Source organism: Aristolochia californica, unplaced genomic scaffold (assembly GCF_029961685.1).
Source record: "Aristolochia californica isolate CCGP_79_NKW_82.1479 unplaced genomic scaffold, dmAriCali1.0.hap1 SCAF_1, whole genome shotgun sequence".
In the NCBI taxonomy this organism is placed as follows: domain Eukaryota; kingdom Viridiplantae; phylum Streptophyta; class Magnoliopsida; order Piperales; family Aristolochiaceae; genus Aristolochia; species Aristolochia californica.
The window spans coordinates 10,738,221-10,758,944 of NW_027181770.1; the positions used below are offsets into that span (position 1 = coordinate 10,738,221).

At 43.5% G+C, this 20,724-nt stretch overlaps 1 protein-coding gene across 1 annotated transcript; it reads right to left on the minus strand.

Moving 5' to 3' along the window:
- Positions 1–363: 363 nt before the first annotated feature.
- LOC137946225 (probable histone-arginine methyltransferase CARM1) lies at positions 364–1,427 on the minus strand. The gene is made up of 2 exons (XM_068792445.1): positions 1,133–1,427; positions 364–1,001 (listed from the first exon to the last, which is right to left on the minus strand). Exons 1-2 carry the CDS (start codon positions 1,425–1,427, stop codon positions 364–366), a joined length of 933 nt encoding a protein of 310 aa, XP_068648546.1.
- Between the last annotated feature and the right edge of the window lie 19,297 nt (positions 1,428–20,724).

Genomic DNA, 20,724 nt, shown 5'->3' on the forward strand with positions numbered 1-20,724 from the left:
GATACGTCAATCTTCCATTAAAATGTCGGAGGAATGGTATGCAATTGAAAGGCATCTTGCTGCCGCATAAAAGAAGTTCATAGGACCTGAAATCTCCGAGCACGAAAATTTCACAGAACGAAAGACAGCAGGCGCTGTCTCGGACTAGAAGCAAGACAAAGGGCCAGAAAAATTACCAACTTCCGTGCTGGGAAATCCAAAGCCGAACAACGGGGACCATGCACATTAGAATTCAGAATCTAAGACACCAAATCCGAAATTGGCCTCAAAACTTCCTAAATAAGGTGGCGGGGACCCAAATTTTGGGAAATCAGAAGGGTATTCTACCAAAACCTCGTCGGTAATGGCTGATTTGGGTTCGACCTAAAAAAATCCATTCTCACGGCCAGAAGAATGTCTCCTAGAACTTACATATGACTCTAGCATTCTTTCATTGACAAGTAAAGTGCCCATGGGCTTTGAAATAAGTATATCTGTTTTTTTAGGCAGCTCGACTTCCGTAACTTTGCCTTTGACAGTTGTTATTCGTTGTCCCAATGATGGATTTCCTACTATTAGTCTACATGAATGTTCAACCATTTCAGATGCCTCCACAACATAAACTTGCCTTGCACCAGCCTGAGCTGCAAATAATGAAAGAATACCACTACTAGCACCAACGTCAACAACAACACGATCATGGAAATCTAAACAGTTCTCAATTACTACAGCATAATAGGTTCCGGTCCTTACATAATCCTGTAACATATTTTGTTGATGTAGAAGCTGGCCATAGTAATGGAAGTACATTTTAGCAGAAGCAGCCTCTATTTTATCATCAAATTTTCTCTTGGAAACCAGAAGTGATCCATTTTCCATCTTTGCCCCAACTCTCGCACCAGTAACTTCTTTCTTCCAATAATCAAATGTTTGATGGAAAATTTTACTTTCATCCTCTGTCCTAAATCTAATAGTGACTGCCCTCGAATAAGGTTTCTCATCAGTTCTTTTGAGATTTGAATCTTCACAGACACACAAAGATTCAACTGGGCCTAGCTTAAACAGCTGAGACCTATGAAGATCGACACCAAAAAAAAATTTTCATCTCCTGTTTTTCCTACATTGGTTACCTTCTCATATTCAGAACTCTTACCTGATTGAAAATTTTCCACGAATAGAGCCCGAACAGAAATTATGGAACCCAAAAAATTAAGCACCACATATTCTATTTGATAAAGAACATACGCACAAGTACTGTTCGCATCAATAGAAAAACCAATCACCCCAATAATTTTTTTTAGCATTCCTAGAATTCCTAAAAAATTCCCCTCCGACACTACAACCTGAATTCCGTAAAAAATGGACTGTGTCTCTACTTCACGGAACAGAAAACCACCAAGCCAAAAATTCGAGCAGCGTTGCTGCTGCTCAGCCCCTTTTAGCCCCATCACCCCCATGAAAGAATCATTTTTGTTATGGACTCCATAGCATCACGAGTTATCAACAGGCATAGGAATTAAATTATGTCAATTTCATTTTAATGGAATTCCATTTGGTTTGGTTTGGTTTAGATGTAATATGGCATGAACCAATTGACCCATGGGTCTATTTTGTAATTCCGTCCTCAACCCTATTTATGGGGACGTCAAGGTGATGGAAAGCAAGTATAGAGAAAATTAGAATTAAACAGGTCAGATTCTTCCTCAGAGGTCTAGGTTGGATTCTCCCTCTGAGGTCTAGGTCGAGCTTCCTTCAAAGCTCAATTATTCCATTCCGAATTCCACCATTCCACGTTCCAGAAACAAGAATCCTCTTCCAGCATCAAGATTCAATATGGAGGGAAGAGGGGAAAGAAGGGTGACTCGATCCATGGCTCGGGAAGAACCTAACATCTTGGTATCAGACAGGTCCACCCTTGGGGATTCCTCTCCCCTAGGGATTTGCGGCAATTAGTTGAGGACGATCGTCAGAGGGCAGACGTTCAGGCTCAATCACTGGAAGAAGTGCGTTAAACCACATCTGACCTACGTGAGGCAATCAAATCCATCGATGCAGCAATTCAAGCCCTCCTTCGGTGACAAGACGACAGTGGTCTTCGAGCGCCGCCACCGACCACCATCACTACCAGCCACCACCACGTCCTCCACCACCAATATGCCATAACAATCCCCTTCTGGGGCCTGCCGCACAAGGACCAAATACGGTTCCCAGGTATTTCAAACTTGATTTTCCTACATAAGATGGGTCTAAGGACCCCTTGATTTGGTTAACCAAGTGTGACCAATTCTTTTATCTTCAAAAAACACCGGTGGATGAGAAAGTTTATTTTGCTGCATACCACATGCTCGATGAAGCGCTCCTATGGTACCACTAATTCTGAAATGACCAATTGGTTCAGGATTGGGCAACCTTTAGACAATCATGCATGATGAGGTTTGGTCCTCCAACTAGTAGCAATCCATTGAGAGAATTAAACAATTATAAACAGAATGGATCACTAGAGGTGTACCAAAAGACCTTCCAGGAACGTTTGGCCCGCACTAGTGAGTTTGTCAGTCACTCCCAGTATGCTCACATCTTTACTGCTGGTTTGACAGAAGCTCTGCGGCTGGAAGTTGAATTACATGGTCCTACAGATTTGGACCACGCTATGAATTTAGCCAGGTCAATTGAGCATAAGCAGCGACTTCTGAAGGATTCACTGGTCAGAAAACCAGCTTGGCAGGGAAGGCATACTGCCATTGCGCCAGCACCATATTCCGGGCCTCCATGTTTTGGAGCCAGTGCAACACTGCGACCAGAAAATTCTAACTCTATGCCACCTGCTCCTTACTTCAAAAAACTGAATAGACAAGAGATGGAACAGAGGAAGGCCAAGGGCCTTTGTTTTAACTGTGATGACCAGTATGTCCAGGGTCATATATGCAAATGATTATTCAGTGTGTGTCTGTGGGAGGATTGTGAGGACATACTACCAGAGGAAGAGATTGAGGAGACAGATCAAGAGGGTCCAGAGATTTCACTTCATGCCATGACTGGCCTGTGCAGTTCTAACACCATGCAAGTTAAAACCTAGTTAAATCATTTACAATTACTTGCTTTAGTTGACTCTGGCAACACGCATAATTTCATCAGTCAGCCTGCGGCCGAACAACTTGGGTTAGTCATTTAGCAGCAGACAAGCCTTTCTGTCTCAGTACCCAATGGGGCTAAAATTACCAGTGTGGGCATATCTCCAGCCACCCACTTTGATATTGAGGGACACTCCTTTATTGCAGATTTCCTTGTGATTCCACTGTCAGGATTTGATTTGGTCCTTGGAGTTAAATGGCTACAACTATTGGGGCCTATTTTCTGGGATTTTCAGGCTCTGGCCATGACCTTCATAGAGGACCACCATCAGATCACATTGCATGCCACCAGGCACCAATGCCCTTCGCACTTTAGACTATTCAGGTCCATAGCACCAACAACTGTAAGCTATCTCAATTACTTACAGACCTTGAGGATATATTTCATGAACCTACTACTCTTCCACCTATTCGGCACTGTGATCACCGCATCCGATTAAAAACGGGCACTGAACCTGTAGTGGTGCGGCCTTATCGTTACCCTCACTTACAAAAGGATGAAATTGAAAGGCAGTACCAAAATATGCTTGCCCAGGGAATTATTCAGCCCAGTAGGTCCGTTCCCCCCCTCCCCCCCCCCCGGTACTACTGGCCTGCAAGCATGATAAGTCGTGGAGGTTTTGTGTGGATTATCGACAACTCAACGCTCACACCATTAAAGACAAATTTCCCATCCCAGTGGTGGACGAGTTGCTAGATGAGTTACACGGTGCTACTATCTTTACCAAGCTGGATTTGAAGTCTGGCTATCATCAAATTCACGTTTCATCCATCAGATGTGGAGAAAATAGCGTTTCGCACGCACCACGGTCATTTCGAGTTCCTTGTGATGCCATTTGGTCTATCAAATGTGCTTTCCACATTCCAGGCCCTCATGAATGAGGAATTTTCCTCTCTTGAGGAAATATGTTTTGGTATTTTTTGATGATATTTTGGTGTATAGCAACAATTGGGAAGAGCATCTTCAACACCTTCACCAGATATTTACCCTTCTCTGCTCACATCATTTGGTTTTAAATCAGTCCAAATGTTCTATGGGTACCTTAGAAGTGGCATACTTGGGCGATGTTATTTCAGTAGTAGTGGTGAAGGTTGACCAGAGTAAGATTCAGGCCGTCACAGATTGGCCTCCTCCCACCTCCATTACAACATTAAGAGGATTTTTGGGCCTCGCTGGGTATTATAGGAAATTTATCCATAGCTATGGCCAGATTGCAGCACCGCTCAACAACCTACTCAAGAAATGCCTTTACCTGGTCAGAGACAACGGCTCATTCCTTTCAGCAGTTGAAAGAGGCATTATCATCCGCACCGATTTTGCAGCTACCGGACTTTGATGAGTCCTTTGTGGTGGAATGTGATGCTTCAGAGGGGGTATTGGGGTAGTGTTACACCAACAAGGACATCCGATCGCTTATTTTAGCCGCCAGCTTGGCCAACACCACCACAAGTTAGCAGCTTATAAGAGGGAACTGATCGGTTTACCTAAAGCAATATAGCATTGGAGGCCTTATCTCTAGGGGTGCCCCTTTCTGATTTGCACCGATCATTGCAGCCTCAAGTATCTTCTTGAGCAGCGCCTCACTACCTCACCTCAGCAGCATTGGTTAAGTAAACTTATGGGGTTTGACTTTACTGTGGAGTATAAATCTGGGAGTTTGAATGTGGGGGGCTGATGCTGTATCTCTCCGGGACATTCCTGAGCCCCAATTACATGCCATCAGTCAGCCCGGATCTCTCTTGTTGGATTATATTCGGGAGGAAACACAACAGTATCCGGAAATTATTGCCTTATTTCATGACATTCAATAGGGGAGATCGGAAAAACATTGGACGTTTCAGGATCGTCTTGTCCTCTTCAAAAACCGGATTTTTCTACACCACACGTCACCACTTATTCACAATATTCTAGCTTCGTTCCATGACAGTACACATGAGGGTCGACAAAAAACAAATTTTCAGATCAGTTAGGATTTTTATTGGAGGGGTATGAAGCACAGTATAGCCGATTATGTTGCGGCTTGTCAGATTTGTTAACGGAATAAAGCTGAATCATTAAGTCCAGCAAGTTTGCTCCAACCACTTCAGCTGTCGTCACAAGTCTGGTCAGATATTTCCATGGACTTCATAGATAGCCTTCCCTCGTCGTCCGACAAATCCGTTATATTTGTAGTGGTTGATCATTTCTCAAAGTATGGCCATTTCCTCCCTTTGGCACATCCTTACACTGCAGCTCACGTAGCTCAGCTCTTTATGGATAATATTGTCCGGTTATATGGGATGCCTACCTCCATTACCAGTGATAGAGATGCCATATTTACCAGTACATTTTGGAAAGAACTATTCAAGCTACAAGGCACAACGTTAGCATTCTCTTCCACCTACCATCCGCAGACTGATGGTCAGACCGAGGTCGTCAACCAGACGATTGAGATGTATCTTCGTTGTTTCATGGGGGACTTGCCTAAATGGTGGGTTAAATGGCTCGCTTGGGCTGAATTATGTTACAACACCTCCTACCACAGCGCACTCGAAACTACCCCATTCAAGGTAGTTTATGGCAGAGACACGCCTCAACTTTTATCGTATGAACCAGGTGCCTCCAAGGTAGCCACTTTGGACCAAGCGTTAGCAGAAAGAGACACCATGCTCACTGAGGTGCGTACTCATCTCCAGGAGGCCCAGAATACTATGAAATTTAATTATGACAAGAAGCACCGAGAAGTCTTCTTTTCTCCAGGAGATTATGTGTGGCTGCATCTCCAATATTACAAGCAGTTGTCATTGACAGCCTCCAAATGCCACAAGCTCTCTCCGAAGTATTATGGTCCCTTTCAGGTGATGGACCGCATTGGCACAGTTGCCTACCGCTTGCAGCTTCCACCAGAGGCAAGGATTCACAATGTGTTTCACGTCTCCCAACTGAAGGCCTTCCAGGGCGACTCTCCCTTGCTACACACCCCTCTGCCCCCACTACATGAGGGACATGTCCTTTCTACTCCAGCACCAGTGTTACAGGCTCGTCACATTCAGGGTGATTGGGAGATACTAGTGCAATGGGCTTATGCTGACCCCAGTGACACTACATGGGAGCCCTAACCAGCTTTCAGAGCCCTCTACCCCTATATCAAGCTTGCAGACAAACTCTTACTCCAAGAGGGGGGAGGGGGGGGGGGGGGGGGGGGGGGGGTGATGTTATGGACTCCATAGCATGACGAGTTATCAATAGGCATAAGAATTAAATTATGTCAATTTCCTTTTAATGTAATTCCATTTGGTTTGGTTTTGTTTGGTTTAGGTGTAATATGGCATGAACCAATTGACCCATGGGTCTATTTTGTAATTCCGTCCTCAACCCTATTTATGGGGACGTCAAGGTGAAGGAAAGCAAGTATTGAGAAAATTAGAATTAAACAGGTCAGATTCTCCCTTAGAGATCTAGGTTGGATTCTCCCTCTGAGGTCCAGGTCGAGCTTCCTTCAAATCTCAATGATTCCTTTCCAAATTCCACCATTCCACGTTCCGAAAACAAGAATCCTCTTCCAGCGTCAAGATTCAATATGGAGGGAAGAGAGGAAAGAAGGGTGACTCGATCCATGGCTTGGGAAGAACCTAACAGTTTTGACATCCAAATCGAGGGTGTTTCAGAAACTTACCGAAAACTTTCGTCTTCCACTGTGGTTCTCCTTTCTCACGTTGACATTCCTCCCATTTTCTCCTCACCTTGCCGGTTGCCAGAACGACGGACCTCGACGGAATTGTGCTATGGTTGGTTGCCTGCTGGGCTTTTTCCGATGATGAACAGCACCCCTTTGGGGCTTCTTCACTTGGAGATTTTTCGGGACGGAGGGCTCTTGGATTTGTTTGCGTTGCCTGTGGAAGACGTATGGCTTCCCATGAGAAGGGGCTGTTGTGGACTCTATAGCACACCGAGTCAGACAACGAAGGAGGCAATAACTCATTGAGTCCATTAGTTATAATTATATTGCTTTAAGTAGGATTTATTCGAATTTTGCAAGGAGTATGGTCGTAGGGGCAATATTGTTATTTTTTTAGCCCTAAAACACTTACGACGCCAACCCCATTTAAGGGGTAATGAAATTGAGAAAAGGCAAGCATTGAGAATTAGGTTAAACAGGCTTGGGACTCACCTTGATGAGTTCTAGGGTTAGAGATCTCCCTTGAGGATCTCGAGGTATAGGTTTTCCTCAAAAACCTGCATGTCCATCCTTCCTCCATTGATCACCACTCTTTATCCATCCTCCATTGATCCATACCGAGCAAGGCAGGGAGACGTTTTGTCCCTTTTCTGAGCCCAAAGAGAGCGTTCTTCCTCCTTCTCGTCAACAACAGCTAGAGAGGCATCAAACTGTTACGGTCCCAAGTCATGGATTGAGTAACACGGCATGGGATTTGTGAATCCAGCACTCAGAATTTACTCCCTTCACGTCAAGGGTCTGTGTATGAGTATTTCTCCTTAACCAATGCTTGGCCAGGAGGAAAGATCCTCTTTTGAGGGTCCTACCGAGTTGTTGTGCTAGGTAGAAGACCCCACAACAATGCTGACCTTGCTAGAGCAAGGTGCTCTCTTTTCTTGGTGACGGCAAAGAGGGTTTGGCCCTCCTTGTTGCTGCTCTAGCTAAGAATGCAATCCTTCTTTCTTAAATAACTTGAAACACTAGTTTGGGATAGATTAATACCTCTTCTTTGATGCTATGATCAGCTCCCACGTTGCACCAGGAATTGCTCAAGATTTGAGGATAAAAATCCTCACTTTGCTGCTTGGTAAGGGAGGAATTGGGCCTCTCTTGTTGCTGCTGCCAAGAAGGAGGATAGACCTCCTCTTTGGGCTCGAAAAAGGGTCAGGAAGCTCCTTTTCTTAATAGGGATGATGGTGGATGAATTTGGGTGAAGATGGATGGCAATGGAGGGTGAATGATAGGTTGGATTTTTGGAGTAAACCCTAAACTCGGGATCAAGAGGTGATCCCAACCTATTTAGACTAGGTTATTCTAAAATCTCAAAGCTTCCCTATTTCATTCATACCTATCCCTTAAATAGGGAGTTTTAGGGTTAGGGTTACAATAATTCCCCATAATGCCCTTACATAAAAAGTAATTAGAAATAACTCCTACTTAAAACAATATAAGAAATAAATCCTACTTAAAACAATATTAGAAATAAATCCTACTCAAAGAAATATAAGAATTAAATCCTATTGAGTGAGTTGTTGTTGTCTTCTTCGTTGTGTGACTCGGTGTGCTATTGAGTCCACAACATCAGCCTCCCCATGGAGAAAGAGTTTGTCCTCCAGCTCAAAAGCTGGGTAGACTTGTTTGAAGATGTCCACACGTTCCCATGTTGCAGCGTCGGGGTCAGTGTTCGTCCACTGAACGAGAATCTCCCAATGATCATTGGTCAGCCGTGCACGTAACACCGTAGCTGGGTTAAGAATAACCTCGCCATGATCAACTGGTGGTAGGAATGGAGTGGATGTAGGCTGTGCTCCGGAATGCAGCTTCAAAAGAGAGACATGAAACACATCGTGAATTTTGGCGGTGTCCGGTAATTTGAATTGATAGGCGACTGGTCCCACGCGTCGAAGAATGGGAAACGGCCCAAAAAATCGGGGTGAGAGCTTATGACATGGAGGTCCCGCTAGAGACTGTTGACGGTAGGGCTGGAGCCGTAGCCACACATACTTTCCAACCTCAAAAGAGACCTCACGGTGGCCTCTGTCGTATACATCCTTCATCCGAGCTTGGGCACGTTGTAGCCGTTCTGTGATATTCTGTAGCAGCAGATCCCTGTCTATGAGTGCCTGATCAATCGTGTCCACGCGGGTGGACCCTGGGTTGTACGAGAGGAGGCGAGGTGGATCCCGGCCATATATAACCCGAAAAGGAGTGGATTGCAATGCAGAGTGGAACGAAGTGTTGTAACAATATTCGGCCCACAGAAGCCATTGTACCCATTGCCGCGGACGATCCCCCACCAAGCACCGTAGATACATCTCGATGGTGCGGTTCACCACCTCAGAGTGCCCGTCTGTCTGTGGATGATAGGCGGAGGAGAACTTCAATTTCATCCCACTCAAACGAAATAGTTCCCGCCAAAAGGTGCTCGTGAAAACTGCATCTCTGTCACTCACAATGGATTCTGGAATGCCATGTAAGCGGACTATCTGCTCCAGGAAAGTCTAAGCAACCCGTGTTGCTGTATACGGATGAGCCATCGGTATAAAATGCCCGTACTTGGAGAATCGATCAACCACTACGAAAAGTACGGATTTGCCGGCTGACAGGGGTAGGCCTTCCACAAAATCCATTGAAATATCGGCCCAAACCTGCGTTGGAAGGGCCAGAGGCTGGAGAAGACCGGCTGGACTCAAGTGCTCGGCTTTGTTGCGCTGGCATACCTGACAGTCGCCAACATAAGTCGCAATAGAGGCTTTCATGGCTTGCCAGTAAAAATCAGCTCGAATTCTGTGCAAGGTCTTCTGGATCCCCTCGTGTGTACTGTCGTGATAGGCCGAGAGAATAGCTGGAATCAACTCGGACTCAGGTGGAAGGAAAATCCGATGCTTATAATAAATAAGTGAATCCTGGATGGACCACTTCACATTCATTGTCCCTTCTGAGATCTGCTGATGCAGTTCCTGCAGTGTAGGGTTAGTAGCATGTGCTTCTCGCACCAAGTCCATAATGAGAAATCTCGGCTGGCTGATAGAATAGACCAACTGCTGATCTTCAAAACACCATGACAAGGCATCTGCCGCCTTATTTAATCTCCCCGCACGATACTCCACCGAGAAGTCAAACCCCAACAACTTACTGATCCAGTGCTATTGTGGCGACGTCGTCAAACGCTGTTCTAGTAAGAATTTAAGGCTGTAGTGATCCGTGCGTATGAGAAAAGCCTGGCCCCAGAGATAAGGCCTCCAATGTTGGACCGCTTTGGCCAACCCAATCAATTTGCGCTCATAGGCTGCCAGTTTGTGATGGCGGACTGCCAACTGTCTGCTAAAATAAGCAATAGGATGGCCCAGCTGCTGTAAAACGGCCCCCATGCCCACGCCCGAAGCGTCGCACTCTACCACGAACAATTCGTCAAAGTTGGGAAGTTGTAATACTGACGCGGATGCGAGGGCAGCTTTGAGTGCCACAAATGACGTGGTGGCCCCCTCATTCCAAATAAAGGAATTTTTCTTGAGTAAACTCGTCAATGGTGCTGCCACTGGCCCATAGTTCTGAATAAATTTATGGTAGTAGCCCGCAAGACCTAGAAAACCCTGTAATGCAGAACACGACTGTGGTTGCGGCCACTCGTGAAGAGCTCGGATCTTCTCAGGATCCACCGTAACCCCCTCATGTGAGATAATGTGTCCCAGATATCCCACGTGTGAAGCCGCAAAAGAACACTTGGAGTGTTTCAAATAGAGCTGATGTGCTCTTAACAAGTCGAAAACAATCCTCAAGAGTGCCAAGTGCTCCTCAACCGACTTGCTATATATCAAAATATCATCGAAAAATACAAGAACAAATTTTCGCAGATAGGGGCTAAATACCTCGTTCATCAAAGCTTGAAAACTGGTGGGTGCATTGGATAACCCGAACGGCATGACGACGAACTCAAAGTGGCCATGGTGTGTACGAAACGCCGTCTTCTCGATATCAGAGGGGTGCATCCGTACCTGATGGTATCCCGAACGGAGGTCGAGTTTAGTGAATAACCACGACCCATGTAACTCATCCAGAAGCTCATCCACTACCGGAATCGGGAACTTGTCTTTTACTGTCTGCACGTTCAACTCCCGATAATCCACGCAGAACCTCCATGTCCCATCATGTTTCTTCACAAGTAAGACGGGTGAAGAGAACGGGGAGCGGCTGGGACGAATAAGACCTTGTTTCAACATCTCATGGCACTGACGCTCTATCTCGTCCTTTTGAAGGTGTGGGTAACGGTATGGTCGCACGACCACTACCTCAGAACCTGGTTTCAGACAGATCCTGTGGTCACAGTGCCTCATGGGAGGCAACCCCGAAGGCTCCTGGAAGAGGTCATAGAACTCCTCAACCAGACCATCACTAGTACTGTCAGGCTGATCCTGTGTCTGCAAAGTGTGTATGCGGTGGGCCCTGTCCACCTGACAGCCCTTTAAGAGCACCCGACTTCCGGCCAAATCAAAGCTCATGTTAAAGCCGAAAAGTCCCACAGAATGGGCCCCAATGTTTGTAACCATTTAATGCCTAAAACCATATCAAATCCCGCTAGGGGAATAACAAAAAATTCCGCATTAAATGAAGTAAATCCAATGGAAAAAGTTACCGCCTTACTAATCCCATAGCTAGGGACCTTCTCGCCATTGGCCACTGAGACGGTGGCTGTCGGATGAGTGTGTATCTGGAGCTGGAGATGCTGTGCGGCTATCAAACTCAGAAAATTGTGTGTACTCCCCGAGTCGACTAGTCCCACCAGTTCTCGGTCAATGACATGAGCTTGGACTTGCATTGTAGTAGGCGATTTCTGCCTAGTAATAGCATGCAAGGATATCTCTGGTGGTTCCTCCTCGATAATATCCTCTGGTTCCTCTGGATCCTCTGAATCCTCCATCTCGAGCCAAAATAATCGTTTACATTGGTGTCCGACCCGATACTGCTCATCACAGTTATAACAGAGATTTTTGGACCGCCTTTCTGCCATCTCCGCACTCATCAATTTTTTTATAAAGCTCGGTAGGGAATTACCAGGGCGGGGATCGGCTACCCGAGTCATAGTCAAAGTGTGTCTGGATGGTGCTGCTGTAGATGTTCCCTGAGATGAATTATAGCGGCGCCCTTGCCACGTGGAGGAAGTGTTCTTCTCACTCGACCAACCCGGCTTACGTTGCTGCAACTGTTGTCGTTGTTCCATTGCTCGGGCCATATTCATGGCATGAGCTAGATCCGTGGGCATAAGGAGTTCTACCTCTAGCTGTAAATACTCATTGAGACCTACTGTGAATAAGGAGACCTGTTGGTCAACCAATACCCTCTCTCCAGCACGAGCCAACTTTTCCTGGAAGAGTTTTTGATAGTGTTCCACCGAACCCGTTTGTCTCAATAGGACTAACTCTCCCAAGGGGTTGCTGTTGGCGGGAGGCCCAAATCTAACTGTGCATAGATTTTTAAATTCTCCCCAAGTCATTCCCGGTCTCTCTTTCTCTACTTGAGTTACCCATAACATGGCTTCATCTGTCATATGGAAAGAGGCTAGTTGCACCTTATCCCATTCAGTAGTCCCTTGGTTCAAAAATTTTTTTACACATCTATGCAACCAAATTACGGGATCCACAGAACCATTGAAAGAGGGAAACTCTAACTTGGTGTACCTTGGGATTGTGCCTCCATGCTGAGGTGCTTGGACAGCAGTGCGCCCAGGCCACTGCTCCCCTCTTCTGTGATATGGTTGAGCAACCTCTCTCACCTCTGGACTCTGATGTCTCTCTGTTCTCAACTCCTGTAGCATGCTAATGATTCGGCTCATCTCTTCTTCCAAACCACAAACCTTTCCCAACACTGGTTGTGCTGTTTCAAGGCTATCTTCTATCTTTTGTATCCTGATTTGGATTTCTTCATTGCTGATATTATCCCCCATGTTACCCTGCTCTGATACCAAGTTGTTACGGTCCCGAGTCATGGATCGAGTAACACGGCGTGGGATTTGTGAATCCAGCACTCAGAATTTACTCCCTTCACGTCAAGGGTCTGTGTATGAGTATTTCTCCTTAACCAATGCTTGGCCAGGAGGAAATATCCTCTTTTGAGGGTCCTACCGAGTTGTTGTGCTAGGTAGAAGACCCCACAACAATGCTGACCTTGCTAGAGCAAGGTGCTCTCTTTTCTTGGTCACGGCAAAGAGGGTTTGGCCCTCCTTGTTGCTGCTCTAGCTAAAAATGCAATCCTTCTTTCTTAAATAACTTGAAACACGAGTTTGGGATAGATTAATACCTCTTCTTTGATGCTATGATCAGCTCCCACGTTGCACCAGGAATTGCTCAAGATTTGAGGATAAAAATCCTCACTTTGCTGCTTGGTAAGGGAGGAATTGGGCCTCTCTTGTTGCTGCTGCCAAGAAGGAGGATAGACCTCCTCTTTGGGCTCAGAAAAGGGGCAGGAAGCTCCTTTTCTTAATAGGGATGATGGTGGATGAATTTGCGTGAAGATGGATGGCAATGGAGGGTGAATGATAGGTTGGATTTTTGGAGTAAACCCTAAACTCGGGATCAAGAGGTGATCCCAACCTAATTAGACTAGGTTATTCTAAAATCTCAAAGCTTCCCTATTTCATTCATACCTATCCCTTAAATAGGGAGTTTTAGGGTTAGGGTTACAATAATTCCCCATAATGCCCTTACATAAAAAGTAATTAGAAATAACTCCTACTTAAAACAATATAAGAAATAAATCCTACTTAAAACAATATTAGAAATAAATCCTACTCAAAGAAATATAAGAATTAAATCCTATTGAGTGAGTTGTTGTTGTCTTTTTCGTTGTGTGACTTGGTGTGCTATTGAGTCCACAACACAAACCCTCCTTACTGAGCAGAAAAGTGATGATTTTCATCCTCATCTCACGAGCAGTCCTGGTGCAACGTGGGAGGTGATCACAGTAGCAAGAAGGAGGTAATATTCTTACATACTTTTGCTCAAAGTTAATTAAGATAGAAGCTTGGCAATCCTATCATGAGCAGCAATCAAGAGGGCCATAATCCCTCTTTGCCGTGATCAAGAAAAGAGAAGATCTTTCTCTAGCGAGTTCAGCATAACTATTGGGGTCTTCTACCCTTCACAGCAACTCGTTAGCATTATCAAAGAGGGAATTTTCCTCTTGGCCGAGCACTACTCAAGAGAAAAGATGACCTATAACCCTTGACGAGGGCGGTACTTCAATCATAAGCGCTGGAGTCTCAAATCCCACACCGTGTTACTCGATCCATGACCCAGGACCGTAACAGGGGGTTGTGGAATACCCCTCCGATTTCCAAAAATATGTGTCTCCACTATCTAATTTTGAAATTTCTGAGTCCAATTTTGGATTTACAGGGTCCCTGTCGTTTGATTTCCATGCTCGGGAAATTAAAATTGTCTGGCCCGTCGCTGGACTTCCCTACTCGAAGATGTTGTAAATTTTCGGACCTTGGCTTTTCTGCCCGTCCGAGACAACATCTCGAGTGAGTTTAGATCGTCTGACCTTTTATGCAGCAGTGAGATGCCTCTCTATTGCAAAATTTTTATTGGAAGTTCTACGCATTCCATCCCTCAAGGTTTCTTCCCATACCATAAGTACTGCATGTATTTCTTTCAATAAATCGAGCATGGTAATCCATTTTTCTTGGGACGAAGAATCGCTCATTGTGTTCCCACTTTGATACCAGTTGTTATGGTCATGGATCTGACACATGGATTCATAAGGAGAAAGAAGAGAAAGACGAAAATCAAGCCAAAGGGAAGCTTGAAAACCCTAGGTTCTTTCAGAAGAATGCACACCTCTGAGCTCATTGAGGAAAACTCAAAACCCTTGTTTACTCTAAATCAATGCTTGTCCTTCTCATTACTCTTACCCCTTAAATAGGGTTCACCCTTACAAGGTTTAAGATAAAATATTACAAAAATACCCTTGTAGATAAAATATTAGAAAAATGCCCCTATGGCTTATTAATTCGTTAATTGAAATAAAATTAAGTAAATTAAAGAAAAACAATTAATTAGACTCTTAATAATATTATTGCGTGCATAACATGTAGTATTGTTATGATCCTGGGGTTAAGTATTTGGCTTTTCGCAACCTACCAGACTGGTCTTTTGGGTAGTATTGGCTAGGTACTTAACATTTGGTATCAGAGCTATACTGTGGTTGCGAGTTTGAATCCTGGTGGGGGTGACCTAGAGACTTTAGTAGCACAAAAAAGGCGGTCCGGGTCGCTAGAGTGGGTCGTCGTGGACGTCAGTTCATAACAATGAGAGTACTGTTATGATCCTGGGGTTAAGTACTTGGCTTTTTGCTACCTACCAGGTCGATCTTTTGGGTATTATTGGCTAGGTACTTAACGTCGGAGCGCCGCCTGCTGGCCTGCCATTCTTTCCCGCCATTATCGGTGCCGTGAGGAAGACGATGCTGTGATTTAATTTTTCCTAAGTTAGGAAAAATTAAACTAGCGTTATAACTTCATTATATTTATTTTGTAAAATAATCAATCTTTTGTTATTAAAAAAATAATTGTTTTTATTTATTCAGTTTATTCATTTTTTAATTACCGTATTAAATTAGTGATTTAACAGTCATAATTAAAATATTGTTAAAGTAAAAATTTGATCAATTATTTTGCTATAATTATCCCATTGCTATAATTAATTAAACAAATGGTTTAAAATTTTTGTGGCGATATATTATTAATTAATAATATGTAAAAATATATATTATGTTATTGATAAAATAATATATTTATTTATTTATTATTTTTATTTTTATTACTATAATTAAATTAGTGATTTTTAATGTTAAAATATATCTTATGTTATAGAAAAATAATTTATTTATTTATTTATTTATTATATTCGCTTATGTTATTTTTAAGTTTATATATTTATTTTTATAATTTATTATAGTCACACGTAATTATTATATTATTTTATAATAAAATGTAATCATTAATTAATATAATATAGGATTTCATTAATTAGTATATTATTAATATATTTTAGTACTACATTAAATCACTTATGTATCTGCTTATGTATATGTTCTATGTAAGTGTATTATAAAAAGATACTCATTCTCTTGTTTATACAATATTTTTCAATTTGGGGTATTAACACTGGAATCTGTTTTCCAATGCATTTGAACTCGTCTACACTAACATCCAAGGATGAGTTGAAGTTGAATCAATTCAATTTCATTTTAAGTTCATTGTGCACTAGCCCCCCCAAGTAATTGAAATTCTTCATCATATGAACCAATGATGATAACAATCAGCAAATAATGAACCCAAGACAAGCAACTGAGGAGTTCATCTTTAAGAATAATGTCTCAATCAAAGAGGCACAATAACAACTACAGTAATGTGCCAATGCCCAAAAATCATGTACCAAATATGTAGTTATATAGTAGCAGATAACCAGTAAATAATGAAAGTCCTTAAGAGTAATAAAGCACATGAATTAATTTGCAGTGAGTCCATCCTTGAATAAGGAATTAGTGCACCATGTAATAAGCCGACGATAATCCAAGGTAATAATTCGGGTAAAAAAAGAGTCACAACGAGTCAAGAGTTGTGTCGGTGTTAGACCAACGTAACCGAGTCAATACCACAATGCAATTATCAGACTAGTATGTATGACACATCAACTCTGGATAAACCAACTCAACAACTCAGGATTAGGATCGGAACCAGTATACCAGAGGCAAAGTGCAAGTTGGCTGAGTCAGGTTGAGTTGAGTCCGAGTTGACCCGAGTCAAGCATTGAGTCAGCCAAATCAGTAGTAATTTTGAGATAATCTCAGATTAACAACAATAAGATTGTAATTCAACAGAACCACATGAATTTTCAATATCGGGCTCGAAAAATTCCATCTGAGCCAAGACTGAGTTGAGTATTAGTCAGATGGATGAGGTGTTGGTCTTCAAAACCATAGTAGAGTCAAGCTGAGACTTCGTCCTATAGAAACAATAACAAAGTAGATATGAACCAGCTCGAGATTCCAACAATTGCAGCCAATTAAGATAGATTAATGCTCAAAATATGCAATCGAATAAGCAACAATGAAGACAACTACAATCTCACACTAGCAAATGAGACGGCCACCTTGGGCTAGCTGAATGACTGTTAACTCGGCTAGTGAAGGAGATGAGCCAAAAACAACAAAGGTAACTTTCCAAACAAATACCAAATTGACGAGAATAATGATTGGTAGAAGGCAACTGCTGTAAATAGACTGGACGAGATTGACAAGTTGGATTGAGGATAATCCAAGCTTGCAATTAGGATGTTGTTGTAGAGTACTTTCGATAAGATTGAAGATAGAAAGATGCAACGTATAACTCGGACTAGTTCACTGGAATTGCGATACCAGTAATTAAAGATAACAAATACCAGTAATTGATAGCAATAGTAATTTGTGCTGGCTCGAAGGCAACTTTCCAAAGATACCAAGTATAACTTGCGATGATATACCTTCCAAAAATAAGTCAAGTAGTGGATACGACTTGCTGAAGATGAATGATGATAATGACAATCTTTCAAGGAGAAACGATATGGAGACACAACAGGATGAGACAATTATACCACATATGAAAGATATGAGATCACAACAAGATGACAACAAACACTTTCAATGGCCAGCAGATGACAACAAGAGCAGCAAAATGTTATGGACTCCATAGCATCTAGAGTAATAAACAGACGTAGAAATTAATTTATGTAATTTTCGTTTTGTGTTAGGATGGTTTATTTGTAATTTTTGTAAACTTTGTGCCCTCGGTTTGGGGCTTGCTTGTAAGCGTCCCTAATCCTTTTTAAGAAGGAGGATGGGCTGATAATGGGAATTAAGCATTGAATAAAAAATAGTGTAGACGGTCGGATTCTCCCTCTTTGAGGTCCAAGGTTGAGCCTCCTTCAAGGCTCATTCCATCCCAAGCAATTGGGCGTTCGAAGCATAAGAAATTCTTCTCATCGACAATAGCAAACCTGGAAGAAAGAGGAGAACGCAGGGTGACGAGATTCATGGCAAGGGAACCTAACATCGTGGTATCAGACAGGACCACCCTAGGCGATTTCTCTTCCCTTGAAGATTTGCGACATTTCGTTGAGAAGAATCAAAATCGAATTGACGGCCTTCAATCTGCTGTGTCCATCATCAATGACACTCTTCAACAATTACTTCAGTAAGTGGATGAAGGTTTTCCTCGCGTTGCTATGCCGCTTGGCAGTTCTTCACTACCTACCGTGCCCCAACCTCCCCACCCGCCCCCACCTCCACCACATCTGCGCCAACCACATCCTCCAGCCATTGGAACCCATGCACTAGGCCACACAACGATGCCCAGGTATACCAAGTTAGATTTTCCTACATATGATGGGTCTATGGATCCTTTGATATGGTTACACCAATGTGACCAGTTCTTTTATATTCAAAGAACTCATGCTGATGATCGGGTACCCTTAGCTGCCTTCCATATGCTTGATGAAGCATTCCTATGGTATCACCAATTTAATTCGGAGCATCAAATTCATGATTGGAATTTATTTAAAGATTATTGCATGTTGAGGTTTGCCCTCCCACACGTAGCAACCCTTTGGGGGGATCAGGTCAATTTAAAACAGACAGGGACCATTGCGATGTATCAAAAGCAATTTCAGGAACACTTGGCACGTGCCAGTCGGTTTGTGCACCCTACACAATATGTCAATTTATTCACTGCCGACTTAGTGGAAGCCTTATGCCTGGAAGTAGAACTACATGACCCTCAAGAACTGGCCCATGCTATGAACCTTGCCTGGACTATAGATACAAAATAACGTATCCTAAAGGAGTCTCTGGGCCGACGATCCCCTTGGCCAAACAGGGCACCCACTAGTGCCCCCACATCATATGCTGCATCTCCACGCCAAAGGCAAAACACAGCACCACGTGCTGACACTTCTACTACCACTCCACCAGCACAATACATCCGTCACCTGTCTAGACCAGAGATGGAACAGAGGCGAGCCAAGGGCCTTTGTTACAATTGTGATGAGCAATACGTCCAGGGCCACCAATGCAAACATTTATTCTGGTTGGAGGTACTAGATGATTCAGAGGAGGATCCCCAGTTGGAAGATAGTGCAGAAACAGAGCCGAAAGAACCAGCCATTTCCCTCCATGCAATGACAGGCATGAACAGTTCCAACACTATGCAGTTCCATGCCGGCTTACAACATCTCTAGTTACTGGCATTAGTGGATTCGGGTAGTACCCACAATTTCATTAGCCAGCCAGCAGCTCAACAACTTGGGTTGATGATTCAAACTAACACTGGCATTTCAGTATCCGTTGCCAATGGGGAAAAATTTCAAGTGCTGGAATTTCTTACTCCACTGCATTTCGTATTGAAGGACACTCCTTTGCAGCAGACTTCCTTGTCATTCCACTTGCTGGGTTTGACTTGGTATTGGGCATTAAATGGCTCCAGACATTGGGACCAATACTATGGGATTTCAAAGCACTCACTATGAATTTTACAACCCAACAGCAACCCATAACTCTTCATGGCACTCATGCTACAACGCCATGCACTCTTCAGGAAATTCAAGTCTTGGACGCAGATTGCTGTAAGTTAAATTCCCTTCTTACAGAACTTGGTGAATTATTTCAGGAGCTTACTACACTTCCCCCTATCAGAGATTGTGATCATTGTATTCGATTGAAGTTGGGCACTGAACCTGTGGTGGTACGCCCTTACCGTTACCCCCATTTAAAAAAAGATGAAATCGAGCGCCAAGGCCAGACTATGCTCGCACAAGGAATTATCTAGCCAAGTAGGTCTCCTTTTTTGTCACCAGTGTTACTCGTCAAGAAACATGACAAATCCTAGAACTTTTGGGTTGACTACAAGGAGCTCAATGCTCGTACCATCAAAGATAAATTTCCAATTCTAGTGGTGGATGAACTTTTAGATGAATTGCATGGGGCCAACTTATTCACAAAGCTGGATTTGAAATCAGGGTATCATCAGATTAGAGTGCACTCTCCTGACGTGGAGAAGACTGTGTTCCGCATGCACCATGGCCATTTCGAGTTCTTAGTCATGCCATTTGGGCTATACAATGCCCCCTCCACCTTCCAAGCCCTCATGAATGAGGTATTTCATCCTCTCTTACAGATGGTTTTTCTTGTGTTCTTTGATGATATTCTAGTTTATAGTAAGCACTGGGACAAACAACTTCAGCATTTATGCCAAGTGTTCACCCTCCGTTCCCATCATTTGGTTCTCAACTAGTCCAAATGCTCGATGGGTACTTCAGAGGTAGCTTATTTGGACCATGTAATCTCAACATCTGGCGTGAAGGCAGACCGTAGCAAAATTCAGGCAGTGGTCGACTGGCCTACTCCAACATCAGTCACAACGTTAAGGGGATTCTTGGGCCTAGCAGGTTACTATAGAAAATTTATTCGTGACTGTGGACAAATCGCAACACTACTCAATAGTCTCCTTAAGCGCAATGCATTCACATGGTCTCATACCGTAGCGTACTCCTTTGAGAACTTGAAGACAGCATTATCATCCGGCCCGGTACTCAAACTTCCCAACTTTGATGAACTATTTGTTATTGAATGTGATGCATCAGGAGGCGGTATTGGCGCGGTCTTATAGCAGCAGGGCCATCCCATAGCTTATTTCAGTAGGCAGCTCGGCCTACACCACCACAAATTAGCTGTATATGAATGAGAACTGATCGGATTAGCAAAAGCCATTCAGCACTGGCGGCCCTATCTATGGGGGTGCCCTTTCGTCATACAGACCGATCACTGCAGTTTGAAGTTATCTATGGGGGTGCCCTTTCGTCATACAGACCGATCACTGCAGTTTG

Excerpts from the sequence above, each read along its gene's own strand:
- LOC137946225 (XM_068792445.1), bottom strand. The coding sequence starts at position 1,427 with ATGGGGCTAAAAGGGGCTGAGCAGCAGCAACGCTGCTCGAATTTTTGG. Across the intron at positions 1,002-1,132 it reads CGTGGAAAATTTTCAATCAG|ATTCAAATCTCAAAAGAACT; the intron begins GTAAGAGTTCTG and ends GTGTCTGTGAAG.